This window comes from Drosophila teissieri, chromosome 3R (assembly GCF_016746235.2).
Source record: "Drosophila teissieri strain GT53w chromosome 3R, Prin_Dtei_1.1, whole genome shotgun sequence".
Taxonomy (NCBI): Eukaryota; Metazoa; Arthropoda; class Insecta; order Diptera; family Drosophilidae; genus Drosophila; species Drosophila teissieri.
Genome location: NC_053032.1, coordinates 23,433,733 through 23,447,862, shown reverse-complemented (window position 1 = coordinate 23,447,862; position 14,130 = coordinate 23,433,733). Strand labels below are relative to the sequence as shown.

Genomic DNA, 14,130 nt, shown 5'->3' with positions numbered 1-14,130 from the left:
CGATTACTTGTAATTTATTTACCATACCAATACGAAACTTATTCCACACCTTACCTAATCGAACAATCTAATCATCTATATTTCAAAGTCGTTATTTTGCTTGCACCCACTTTGTATGCCGCAGCCACGCATAAAAATAAAACTAAAAACAAAAAACGAAACGAAACCAGTACGAAACCGGCGCCTTTTTGGCGTTGAAATATGTTTTTACGACTATCATCATTTAGATAAAAATAAATTATATATTTGTATATCAGTAAAGAGTTGCAGTATCCGTATCCTTTGATCGTATTCAGTATCAGCATCATGTCCTCACATTTGTAACATTCTGTAACTCTTTCCCGTTCCGAACCGATTCCCACCCGATACGATACCCCACACTCACACACACATACGTGCGGTTTAGTCTGTTAGAATGTTAGACTGTTAGCATCACCCGATTTGAGTAGTCCTATAGTCTAGAGTTTAGGCACTGAAACCCACCACAAAGATGAAGTCGAAAGTCGAATGGCCGTCGATGTGTGTGCGTGTGTACTTGGCACCGAGTTACTAGGCGTTACTCCACCACCTAGTCTTTGAATATGTTTACTATACATTATGTACGTATGTTCCGTAATCTAACCACACAACACGTAACCCCAAGAAACCATTAGAGCCATAAGAAACTAGCTGCAAGCCGTTGAAGCGGCCCATCGATTTTATGAAGATAATAAGACCGATTTATTACATACCTTTTGTTTCTTTGATATCATTTTAATTTTCCTTGTTTACGATCGAAGACATAACAACAACTTCTAGTCAAACTTCTGGTTAAACGAAGCCGCAACAACCAGAGCGAAAACAACAAGAACCACCAAGAGGAGCTTCATATGCGATATATCCGAAATGATCCACTTGGCTGCGTTTTATCCTGTACTTGTGTAGGGGTCCTTCTTCGAGTCTGACGTACCCATTCCCCCATCATACTCTCTGTTTCTCTAACTCTCTGCTGATCCTTCGGGCCACTTTCTCTGTCTCTTGTGTCCTGTGTCAAACGAAATTTGTGTAATGCTTTTTTATTTATGTTTAACAACAATCAAAAAAAAAAAAACAAAAACTGAATAGATCAAAAATACTTCACTGTCATCATTATCTTTCATACTGTAAACAGGCGATTTTTGCAAGTTGTATACCTGAGATTATAGACTTGATTGGAACAAGAGCCAAATATGGGGGCACATTAAAAAATGAAAAAGGGCGAAGGTGAGACAAACCAAATTTTCTTACAATCAATCGTAAACAATTAATCAACAAACTGATTAAACAAAAAATTATATAAAAAAAAACTACTACTACAACAACAACTACAATAAGACTACTACCACAAAAATAAAATACCAATCATAATTTTAAGCCAACAACCAATTTAAAGAAAACTAACCAACAACGAGCATTTATGTTTCCAAAAGTAAACACCAAATCAAAATGAAATTTCTGCCAAAAGCAGTCGAATAAAAATTGAAACGATACCAATTGAACGAATTTACTTTTAGTTTGCGCTTCATTCATGCCAAACGATTTGCGAGTGTGGAAAAGTAGCTGAAATTTGATTTTGATTCTACCAATAGATACACACGAGTCTAACACCAGCCATTCACACTGAAAGCCACCACAAACATGGCCAATCCAATCCAATCCGATTCAACCAACAAACCAACCCACCCACCAATACCAATACCAATCCAATCACAGTAATCACCATCAGCAACTCAAGCGACACACACACAATATATTACTCATACGCCCGGTGGGACCGCTTGGAAAGCTCCGGACGGCACATAAACAACACAGTGACAACACAGCATTTGTACATTCCAACTATCCAGGCCATCAATCAAAATCAGCCAATCAATCAATCACCCAGCCCAAATTCAAAACATTTAATCGATCAAACACTCACCACCACCGCAGCAACACCAACAACAACAAACAGCCACGGAATATAAAACAACCACACAGCAATTGAAAAAAAAATTGAAAAAAAAGCCGAAATCAACAAGAAAATTTTAACTAAAATACTCATATTGCTTATATGAAAAAAAGAACAACAAGTATCTGTTTTAGTTCTCGAACAACTCATTTTGTGTTGGTTGTACTTCAGTTGATTTCCTTTTAGTTTTGCGACCTAGAAGTGTCCACATACGTAGTTCCAAAAATCTAAAATATAAAAGGTAACTTAGGACGTAACCCCCTTGGAAATGGGGGGCTGTGCCGGGTTATGCATTAGTTTCATTACTTTTACCTATGTTTCGCCCATCGATTTGCGTTTTCATTTGCCAGTTTTGATTTTTGTGTTCTTTGAATTGGCATTTTGCAGATTTGATCGTATTTGAGAATCGTACCACATACAATCAATTGTTTCGTACTTAAAATACTGTTCTGAGTGTATCTACTATATCATGTGCGTACTCTTAACTACCAAATGCTATCTTGTTGTGAGTTTCCATACTACATCCTCAATTTGAACGCCAAATTATCAACTTACTCTTCTGCTACTTTCTACTCTCTATATCGTACTCGTACATCCTGATCTTGAACCTAAATTCTTTAGCTCCTAACTTTTCGTTTGATTTGCACGTTCGTCTTCAGTTCCAAAACAAACAACAAAAAAAAAAAACAAACGCGGCTTAATCGTGTTCGATTTACAATTTTGAGTATATTGTTTGAATATTATTCTTTGGTTGATCTAGAAACGAATTGGATACGTGTAATTTGCAGGTCGACCCAGCGAGTGTGAAGTCAGAGCTGATGATTGGCATTAATCGAAATTCAATATGCGTATACTCTTAAGTTTGTCTCTTTTTCTGTATGCCATATCATCCTAGCCTCGTTTTGCATTTGTATTAGCCCTTGAAGTGAATCAGTGATTGGTGTTTATTATTGTGTTACATTATCGTAATTGTCTATATAGTCCTTGCTATCGAAGTCGTAACTCGTATATATATATCTATATACATAAATAAATATACATGCGTATATGTATATCCACCTAAACGATTTAACATTGAACGATAATAATGCATACTAAATACAATGATAATAATAATAATAATATTACAACTAATAATATTGATTCGATTGTATACGTAAATGTTAGAATCCATATAATTCAAAATGTACACACACACATGCATAGAGTCGAACTCTCTATAGACTTTTTCTCCCCAAGTACAGACAGCAATTTGTAAATACCAAGCAATTTCCACGGAAGACTTCAATTTGCTCAATATTTTTGGCTAGAAAATGTACAATATTAGAACACACAGCTTGAGAACTGGCTTTTGACATCTTGACCAAAATCAGCAGGCAGCTGTCATCTGAGAAACGGATTAAACATCGATGTGTGTGTAAAGCGAATCAATGAAACCTATCAATCAATAAAACCCATATATCTATCCCGCATATTATACTCTTACTCTCTTACTCTCTGCCTCTCTATATACTCATATCTTTCTCTCTTCAAACCTTCAATCAGTTACCAGATACTCGTACTATCAGTGTTGTAGTTCTTGACAAACTTGTATACACATATCCCATGCTATAAACATTCACACACATCTACTCTATACTCTTATGGTTTTGATACTTTCCTCTTCTTTTATCAAACTTGCGTTTCAACGAACATTCGAATACTACAACGGTATGATCAAGTAATAATGAGATAAACAACCATAACCTACAGCACACAGATACACAGATAATACAATGCGAATCGGATGAGACTGTAACTCCACTCCACCCACTTTTGTCGTAAACTCAGTGTTGTGTATGGATGCGCTCGGCGATTTCATTTGATTTCCTTTGCCCACCTTGTTCGGATCAGGATTAAGCTCGCAATCAAAACCAAAGTCCCAATCAAAATCAGGATCAGGATCAGGTAGGAGGTCCAGGACGATTAGATACATATGATGTTATGATGCGCGGCCCCTGTTCTCTAGCTAAGGAACCTCCTCCGATGAGGACAGTTCACATTCTGATTCTGAGTGTACCATCCGTATCCGTAAACGCAACTGAACCCGATTCCACCACTGCATCCGTATCCGTAACCGTAACCGTATCCGTATCCGAACCCCTCCAAATCTCTACATACACACATCTCCTGTCTCTCTGTAACTCTGTCTCTCTTTCAAGATCTCTCCTATCCACAGTTTTTGATTTCCTCAAAAGATCCACTCACATTCATTGCACATTTCTGAGCGATAGATTTGGCGCATTGAAATCGATTTATGTTTTCCTATTCTGAGCAGCAATTCTGTATATGAAAATAAAACAATGAAAATGCGTGGCCAGGCATCAAATATGTTAAACCTTCTCACTCTATATTATATCATTTCAAGAAAAAAAAAAAAAAAACATTCAATTCCAAACGTCACCATTCGTTTCTTTAGCTGCAGCAATGAAAATAAATACAAGCAACACCAGAACTAATCGAATGTAGTGCATCTACTATGTTTCTTTCTTGTTTAAATGCAAATTGAAGTTCTTCTTTCGTTTTAGCGAACTAGTCGAGCACAGTTTTTTTATTGCCACCGTAGAGGTAAAGAGTTGCCTTGCATCCGGATTTGATCTACAAAAATGGATTGAACATATAACAGATCACAATCATGACATCGATCATTAAGTTGTTGACCACGCTTAGATTTTTTCTAGAAAACAAACGATTGTTGTACTACTGACTTTTTGTTAAATATTTCTACGGACAAGGACAATGACTATTATCCTTTGACTTTGACTTTCATCATAGTAGCTGAAACCGTAGGTGTATAGATATCGTGAACTATACGATATAGTTCGCCGATTCTCAACGCACATCCACAAACTCACGAAATCACAAACATCCAACACTCGAAAAAATAATGTAGAAGTATGCATGTGTAGTGGCACAGACACTCACTTTTTACTAGGTATGGGAAGAATGCCTGCCCGGTTTGCCTGACTGCCTGATTGCATGACTGTGACTACAGTAAATACCCAAAACAAATAATCTATTGTATAATTAGCACCTGTAGACGTAATTTATATACCTGGAATGAGAGTAGTGTATTATACAATGTGTATATAGAAAACAAATGCGTTGGCCAGTTGCTGACTACTTTTGATGCTTTACTTGATGCATGTAAGTTGATTGCTACCGGAAATGGTGTGCGTAGCTAAGCCTTTACCTAGAACAATATTGATTTCCGATAATCGTTTATATATACTGTACTTATCATTTCGATTGGCGAACTGCAACGGCGAGTGCCGAAAATGCGGCGACAAGATCCACATTTTGTGACTTTTGATTTATTGCCATTGATTGATTTGTGTACAAGCCCCTGGGGTAGCAGACTAAATTCATGCATTTTGCATTTATGATTTAAGTTTTTAGTTTCAATTATGAGTTCGTGTATTTTGTATAATTTTGATAAATGTTTGTTTCCTAAGAAAATGCAAAGTAATTATACTTTACCACCAAATAATACTGACAAGCCATAAAGATAATCATAACAAGGCAACGATAAGCAGTTGATAAATAATACAAACAGATCAAAGCATAATCAATATAAATAAATATACAGCAATACAAAACAATGAATATACTCGAATCTATAACCTCACCGAAGAACATGCACTCATTCAAACACATTCAAAGCACTCAAACACACGCACACACACACTGACCACACACATATGTACTATATATTTTGGACTTGGCTTCATGGCAGATCAATGGAATGTGATTAAATCTGAGATCAATAATTCGGCTAAGGAAGTGAATTTAATTTCATGACTTGAACTAAATTCAATTTTCTTTTTTCCGCTTTAATCGCACACTAACACTGAAACACCGCAACACACACCCACACACACATGCTCATTTGAAACACACACATACGTCACACATGTACAGAGCTTCAGTGCATTCAACACTAGATTTAAGTCAAATTATTGCATTAATCGTTTGAACCACTGCCAATTCAAGGAACTAATCTATTTTTCTATCTACCCAACCCCCACCAACACAAGACATATTGTGGTATGCGGTCATATAACATACGAATCCGTGTCGCATTTCCTGAAGGACTTCCTCCACGAAGATCGGGAGGATGTCGATGTCGAAGTGGTCTTTCTCCATCGGTAAGTTCATCCAGAATCCAATTAGCGCCTAAGCAGAAGAATAACCTGTTTACAGTCGTATTGCTAATTTGTTGTGTCGTTGTTTTATTTCCATTATTATTTGATAAATGTATTTTCCATTCAGTTTTAAATCAGCAGCAAGAGAATAATTAGCGCAGTACCTAAGCAGTTAAAAAGAAAATGGATTAGCGGTCAGCGGCGGCGCAGGAAAGTAGGCAATAGTTTCTGCACTAAAATGAGATTGTATAAAATCTGCGATTTCAGACCATTAATATAATAATATTATTAAATCTGTGCAGCTGCTGGCCGCTAAATCGATAGTTGGGATGCCAGTTTCCCAGTCAGTTAAGTTAGTTAAAGGCACTATTTTAAGTATTTGCAATAATCTAGCGACTAGAAAACACACAGTCAGCGAAAGTTATGTAATATTTTGATTTGGAAATACCTCTTACGTTCACTTTGTAACTAATCAATGCCTAAACTCAACTATATATATGCCATATCATGTACTGTAATGTAAACCAAATAGCAAAGAGCCTGACCTGGAGCTAGAGGGACTGCTGAAGCGTCACTATACCACAGTGGCCTTTTTTCAGGGCACTATGATGAACGCAGTCGACCTGGAGCGAGTCAAGGTACACAAACACACACCGTGACACAGACACCGAGCCACGCCCACACCCACACCCCACACCCACACCCACACCGACATGCACACCAACAGACACACACACGAACACCTACAGACACAGCGACACACACACATGAAAACCAGTGAAGACACGCAGAAATAACGATTTAAACGATTTACTCGAGCCCCGATTGTCAGGTGTCCCAGCAAAAGAACAAAATTAAACTCCAAAAAAAATAAAATCAACAACATGAAAAACAACAGCGAATCTTACGTGCAACTCATACTTAGATCCTGTGAATGTTTTTGTGCCCGCAACTTAGTTCTTCAACAGCTAGGATGCAATTTCACTCTACTTGCCCTCCGATTCGAATAATTATCAAGAATTTGACTACCTTTCGCTGCTGACCTTTCACAGCCAAAAAAAAAAGAAGCAAAAATAAAAAAAGACACGCCCCCTCCTCGTTCTATTTTTTATGCCATAAATCTATGCTCGCTCTCACTTTGAACTTGAACAATTCAATTATGTTTATTTTTATTGCAATTTTATAGCTTTATTACGGCATTATTATTAATGGTTTCCGGTTGCTGCTGATGAGGCTTTCGAGAAGAGCATTTTCCTTACAATTCCTCTCAGAGCTTCGTGATAAATGATGTTTATAATATTTTACATAGAATTTAGTTAAAAATCCCGTTCACCATATCCTTTTTTTTTGTTGGTTCATCGTTTTTTATCTTGGCTTAAAGTATTTTTACCCCGCTTAATGGAATGACTTTCTTAGCTGAATTTTGTCATATATCCTTTCAATCCAAATTTAAGCTCAAGCTTACAAAATACTTCACATTTTATTATATTTTATATTTATCAATTCGTAGTAAAGAAAAGTTGAATTCAAATATTCCTCTTGTATTATATCCGTAAAGTTTTTATACTCCCATAGAGTTTACTTAGTCTTGAGAGCCTAGTTAAGTAATGTTAATTAGATATTTAAGCAGAGTTTTTGTCTAGAGTATAGACCTAATTTAAGTAAGGAGGTTACAAAATTTCGACTTTAGTTCAGTTTAGTTTTAATGAATCACAGTTTTTGTTGCACCTTCGGCTTGGAGACTTTCTTTAAAACAATTGTCTGCATTGTTTGTTTTTCTTCTTTTTCATTTGCATATTTGCGGACTACGAAAATCGCACCATAATCATAAATATCTGTATATTGTTTGTTGTGTTTCGAACACCAATCCACACACATGCAATGATATGATATTCTTCTGTTCCTTTGAATACAATCCAATCTACGTGAACTCTGTGTACATTGGAATCATTGAAAACTCTAAAAACTTTGTATTATTTTCCCACAACAACCACGATAAACCAAAATAAAAAACCAAAAAAACAAAAAAAAAAATCAATTTCAAATGAAAAATTATAAAGTAAACCACCCGATTTGGAACTTGAGGGTTTGTTCAAACGTCATTTTACCACCGTGGAGTTCTTCCAAGGAACCATTATGAATCCGATCGATCTTCAGAGGGTTAAGGTAAAACAAAAATGTATTTTCATTTTATCCGTTCTATATGTTTGTTTGTTCGTTTGCTTTCGTTCCGTTGTTCATTTAACCTATTCCTTTCCGTGTCTATTTTCGTCTCGACCTGTGAGCTTTAATTTCATTATGTATTAATCGAAATCCCAGAATAAGCGTACTTCTACTTCTTACGTACTTATTTATGTAACGAACGCTCAAATGTAATTACAACCCGCCTATTAATATACTAATCTATGTATTTACGTGTGTGTGTGTGTGTGTAATGTCTGTCTAACTGTACAAGCGATATTCGTGTAATACAAGTAACACATGCGTGGTGTATGCGACCATAATGCATTTTCTGGACCTAGTTTAGTGTACAACACCACACCACATCCATCGGTACACGTATCCTTTGGATTCCAGCACTCGACTAACCATCTGAACATGAGAATTCACGAAACAAACACTCGCTGTACACAGAAACACCGTAAATTGATGTTGACATTGTTGTGTAAAATGATAACGAAAAGTTATATTGATTTATCCTTATTTTAAGCTGCATTACTTGCAACGATTAACGTATACGTAATTTCCCATTTATGTATGTGCTAAGTATTCTACTGTACGTGTTAAGTTAAGTGTTAATTGTATAATACGGATTATATAGAATTTGAGGGGTTTTACCACTTGTGTTAATTGTATAATATGGATTATATTGGATTTTAGGGATTATACAACTTTTTTGGGATTAAGAGAGGATATAACTTTTTAATTAGTAGGTTCAAAGTAATCAAAAAAATTAATGCATTTCTATGAATCCAAAAACATAGGTTTAGGTATAAATTAATTTTTAAAATACAATTTTTTTTATCAAAAGACTTATTGCTTATTTTCAAAGTAAAGAACGATATTTATAAGTTATTACTTTGGCCTCGTTTATGAGCAGTAAAGGTTTTTGTGAGTCTGCCTAATCCATGTATTCAAATTTTGAGGGAAATGTATACTAAACTAAGTACATGCTCTAATAGTTTGTATATACGTTTATCAGCTTAATCGATATCCTTTGAATAGACACTCTTGAGCAGCCTTGGCCTTGTATAATGCCATATTGCGATGCAGATAGTTACTTTCCACAGTATCTGAGCTTATCTTTTGCATGCGAGCATACTGCATGTCTATCATCGGATACAGATGCTTGTAGCTAGTGCCAATCTATTGTCTAAACGCCCACTTGAGTTGCTCTTGAGTTTTGTGGGGCTTTGGTATTTGGTATTTGATTAAGTTTAAGTTCCACCCCGCCAAAAACCAATCACCCCGACACCTCTGTGTACTTGTTCTTTGTGAAACCACCCACCCGTGCACCGAGCGTTCGCCTTATGATTTCTTAATGTGTCCTTAGTTTGGAGTTGATACCGAAAGACTGTGTTATCCAGCAACCCAACCACCCACCCACCCAGCCACTGTACAACCGCTTACTACTATATAACTATATATACCCCCAACCGCCCCCCTGTGGGCAATGCTAATGAATACTAATCGTACCCCAAAGAACCCTACTCAGTACGTACGCAATGCATATGCAAGATATCTATATATATATTGATATGGACTCGATCGCAGCCAGATCGAGCCCACCAAAAACCAACACTCACCTGTGGCATTTTAAGTACTCATACTCGTACCATAGTTGTCCAGTCGATGTGCGTGTAAACCAAAAAAAAAAAAAACAAATAAATCGCTTACTAATTGTTTATATTGTGGACAATGCTCTAAACGTGACACCTCTGCAATATCTATTCACAATAACAGTAACAATAACAATCACTGAACCATAACAAACTACTTGGAACAGTTCAACATAACAAAACTAACTCACATGAGACAAACATCAAATGCCCATAGACATAGTCTGACCATAAACAGCTATACTAGATAGCCATTATAATACTGTGCTAATCTGTATCCCTATATCTCGATCCCTATATCCGTATGGATATTGCGAATGCAATAGGTTCATGAAGCCGACGCCTGCCTCGTGCTAGCTAACAAATATTGCCAAGATCCCGACGCAGAAGATGCTGCCAACATCATGAGAGTCATCTCGATCAAAAACTACAGCGACGACATTCGAGTCATCATCCAGCTGATGCAGTACCACAATAAGGTGCGTCTCACTATTATATACATAAAAATAGTATATGGTATACAGTATTTAGATAATTTCCTAAGTCCTAATCTTTCCTAAGTCCCAGTTTTAAAACGATCTTTATGATAATTCCTAGGCGTACCTGCTGAACATACCATCGTGGGACTGGAAACAGGGCGACGATGTCATCTGCCTGGCCGAACTCAAGCTGGGCTTCATTGCCCAGAGTTGTTTGGCGCCCGGGTTCTCGACCATGATGGCCAACCTGTTCGCCATGAGATCGTTCAAGACGGTAAGTGTGGGGTTGCAGTCGCAGTCCAGAGATCAGGCCACTCACCTACGAAATACCAGACACACTCACACTACTGGCGCCCAGTGAAAGCAGGCCCTTAAAAGGCTAGATATTTTCCAGATTTACCAATTACAGATTACAGATTACAGATCCGCAGACAAATGTAACAAATGCAACGCCCATGGGGGCAAGCAATTTACTATATGTGGGGTGTACTGTACTGTACCGTATATACGTATGAAATCAAAATATCCAAATGTCTCTAAATTACGTCTCTAACCCATAGTCGCCAGACATGCAGTCTTGGACAAATGATTACCTGCGCGGCACTGGCATGGAAATGTACACTGAAACATTGAGTCCCACATTTATTGGAATACCATTTGCTCAGGCCACTGAGTAAGTCACGCAGCTGGCAGTTTTCCAATTTTCCAACCATAAGCTATATCGTAATATTCGTACCAGAAACAAAAACAAAAAACCAATTAAATACTATATCGTATCTACTACTACCTACTCTATTCTACTTGTTAATCGTGCAGCGTTGAACGAAACAAAAAAATATTTAAAAAAATAAACAAAATATCGTACACCAACAACATAAGATATATGCGGCCTACAAACTTAAGCTTAATTGTGACTTAAGGATGTGCATTTCAAGCAGTGAAAAATCACAATTAAGCCAATTTGTAGGCCGATGCAACACCTCACAACTCTCACACACACCACAAGTAAACACATTGTTATTCGTTTCACTCAGTTCTGATCGTCGTTGTAAATCTATCTTTTGTTGATTGTATCTTCAGTTGATTTTGATCGAAGATCCGGCACGTTTACACCGATCTAAGTGTTGCAACGTGTAAATGTGCCTGCCAGTGAACTTAGCTTATGATTTTCCAAACAAGTACACACAAATACACCAGCCAAGACATTACACTGTGACAAATTAGTCGTTGTTTCAAGCAAATTCTTTGTGTAATTGAGTGTTCTAAGTGTTCAAAATGCCTTCAGTGTTTGCAAATACAAAATATGGTTTCTTATCCTTCATTTTCAAAAGCAAACTTCAAAACTTCAAACGGGCCAGTTCAACTGACTCTATTTATTTAAGGACAAACAAACACCACATACACACATACACACACACACACCCACACACCCACACACCCACACACCCACACACATACACACACCGATACACAGCAGACAGACACACAGCCAATCGCTAATGTATGGTATCTGTGTGAGCGGATCTATCCGAATCTCTCTCTGAATCTTTCTCTAAATCAATCTATCTATTTGTATCTCAGTAACAGTTCTAAGCTCTAAGTTTGCAGCGTGCATTTTTTCAGTTGAGTTGATTCTTTTCCGTTCCCGATGGTTTTCAGTTTCGACCTTTTGATTTTTGCTCATTTGACACACGTTCGGTTCGGTTGAGTCTTGATGCCAATGTGCCAATGATCCTCCCAATGCTCGTGCCTTCTTCAATGCTGTAAAGTTCGCCAAATCGCCAGAAAGTGTACAGACCGAATGCCACCAAAGATAACCCCGAGATCGAAGCAGTATTTCTATGCCAAAAGCCAAAAGTTAAAAGCCAATGCCAAAGCCAATGCCGTAAAAGCCAAAGCAAAAGCCAAAGAGTATGCAATGCCTGACCCAGAAACAAAAGCACCATCCACACCAACCAGCACCGATACTCGCCAGCTGTTGAAATGTGTGCCGTAGTCCCAGAAAGCGTAGGATCTGTTCCCCAAAAACTTTATAAAAAAACCACCTGCCACAGCCACACAAAACCAAAAGCCAAAAACCAAAAACCAAAACAGACAAACAAATAAATTAGAACCAAACCGATAATGCGCCAAGTAGTTACTTTAGCGAACTTACTAAATGCCAACCACAACAAAACCATTTTCTAACTTTCAGTCACCAGACACACAGGCCTGGCAAAATGATTATCTTCAAGGTACAGGGTGTGAGATGTACACCGAAACCCTATCACCTTCATTTACCGGCATGACATTCCCACAAGCCAGCGAGTAAGACTCAAAATGAGAAAATAGCGAAAAAAAAACTAAAACCAAAAAATTATATGCAAACTGTATAAAAAATACTACTACTTCTACTACTACTACTACTACAACTTTTTGCATTGTACAAAATAAGTTTGTTTAACAATTCTTTTTCCTATTATTTACCAACTTGATTCGATTCCGTTTGATTTACTCTCCTTCTCCTCATAATAACAACAACCAACAACTAAACAAATGTTTGTCGCCACTCCCCACTCTCCCACCTCTGGCCATGTATCTCGATATATATCAAAAACCCATACTCTAGAACCATAGCCACTGAAAGATCCAATTTAGCTCCACCAGTATCGAGAACCCGAGATCAAATCTATCGGGGGCGAACGCATTGAACAACCTGTATATTAAACCCACACTCATTTCGATTGGCTCAAACTGCATATACCGTATCCGTATACCTGATAGTATCCGTATCCGTACTCGTACTCGTATTCGCATTCGTATCTGTATTCGCAACTGCAATTGTAATCCGCATCCGATCGCCACAATCGCTTGCTAACTCCGAACTCCGCTCGCTGCGATTCGTAGAGCGTCAGACACGTACACTGCAAATAATTCTAGAGACCCCACCCACAGAACAGCTCCACTTGTGACTCCACCTCCGAAGTCCCGAACTCATTGCATGTGCAGAATGTTTTTTTTAGAGTGTACCCTAGTTGGCAATGGATGATGATGATTCACTGTCGGTAGTTTTGATTTTTTTCAAACATTCATTTTTTTAACTAGCATTTTTTTTACTAAGCATTTTGCCGAGCATGCCTTTTTTTGACTCGTCAAGCGTTTTGATTGTTTATTGATTTTTTAACAGTGTACGCTTTCAGAGCACTCACCAATACACCGACACATACACACACTCACAAACACCCCACGCACAAACACACACACACAATATGCATGCCCTGTTTTTGAGAGAGTTCGACTACACCTTTGTAGCATACTAAAACTAGGTTCAATTTACTTGTAAAGCAAATAACTAGGCTAAGTTGAAGCGATATCGGGCGATCGGGCACTGATCAACTCCCCTCTTCCCCGCGTCTAGACTGTGTTTCTCCAAACTGAAGCTCCTGCTGCTGGCCATCGAGATCAAGGGCGCCGAGGAGGGGGCGGACAGCAAGATTTCCATCAACCCGCGGGGGGCCAAAATCCAGGCCAACACCCAGGGTTTCTTCATAGCACAAAGCGCCGACGAGGTGAAGCGGTAAGAGGTCACCCTACAAGTCCCTTTTAGGCGCCATCTGGTTTTCACTTTTCTCTCCAATATATGTTTGCTACGTAGCATATTATCAATTGTAATCATTCCA

At 37.8% G+C, this 14,130-nt stretch overlaps 1 protein-coding gene across 36 annotated transcripts in view; it reads left to right on the top strand.

Annotated features, from left to right (window-relative positions):
* LOC122619803 (calcium-activated potassium channel slowpoke) overlaps window positions 1-14,130 on the top strand; it is a 44,162-nt gene that overhangs the window by 17,021 nt on the left and 13,011 nt on the right. For 15 of the 36 annotated variants that reach the window (XM_043796952.1, XM_043796946.1, XM_043796951.1 and 12 more), the window contains exons 8-13: window positions 6,046-6,156; window positions 8,214-8,319; window positions 10,319-10,471; window positions 10,590-10,745; window positions 12,666-12,778; window positions 13,869-14,027. In XM_043796952.1, the coding sequence (XP_043652887.1) occupies window positions 6,046-6,156; window positions 8,214-8,319; window positions 10,319-10,471; window positions 10,590-10,745; window positions 12,666-12,778; window positions 13,869-14,027 (798 nt within the window). Of the gene's footprint in view, window positions 1-1,150; window positions 1,243-6,045; window positions 6,157-6,685; window positions 6,792-8,213; window positions 8,320-10,318; window positions 10,472-10,589; window positions 10,746-11,031; window positions 11,145-12,665; window positions 12,779-13,868; window positions 14,028-14,130 lie in introns of all 36 variants that reach the window. The other 21 variants (XM_043796961.1, XM_043796956.1, XM_043796944.1 and 18 more) reach the window with 7 other exon arrangements.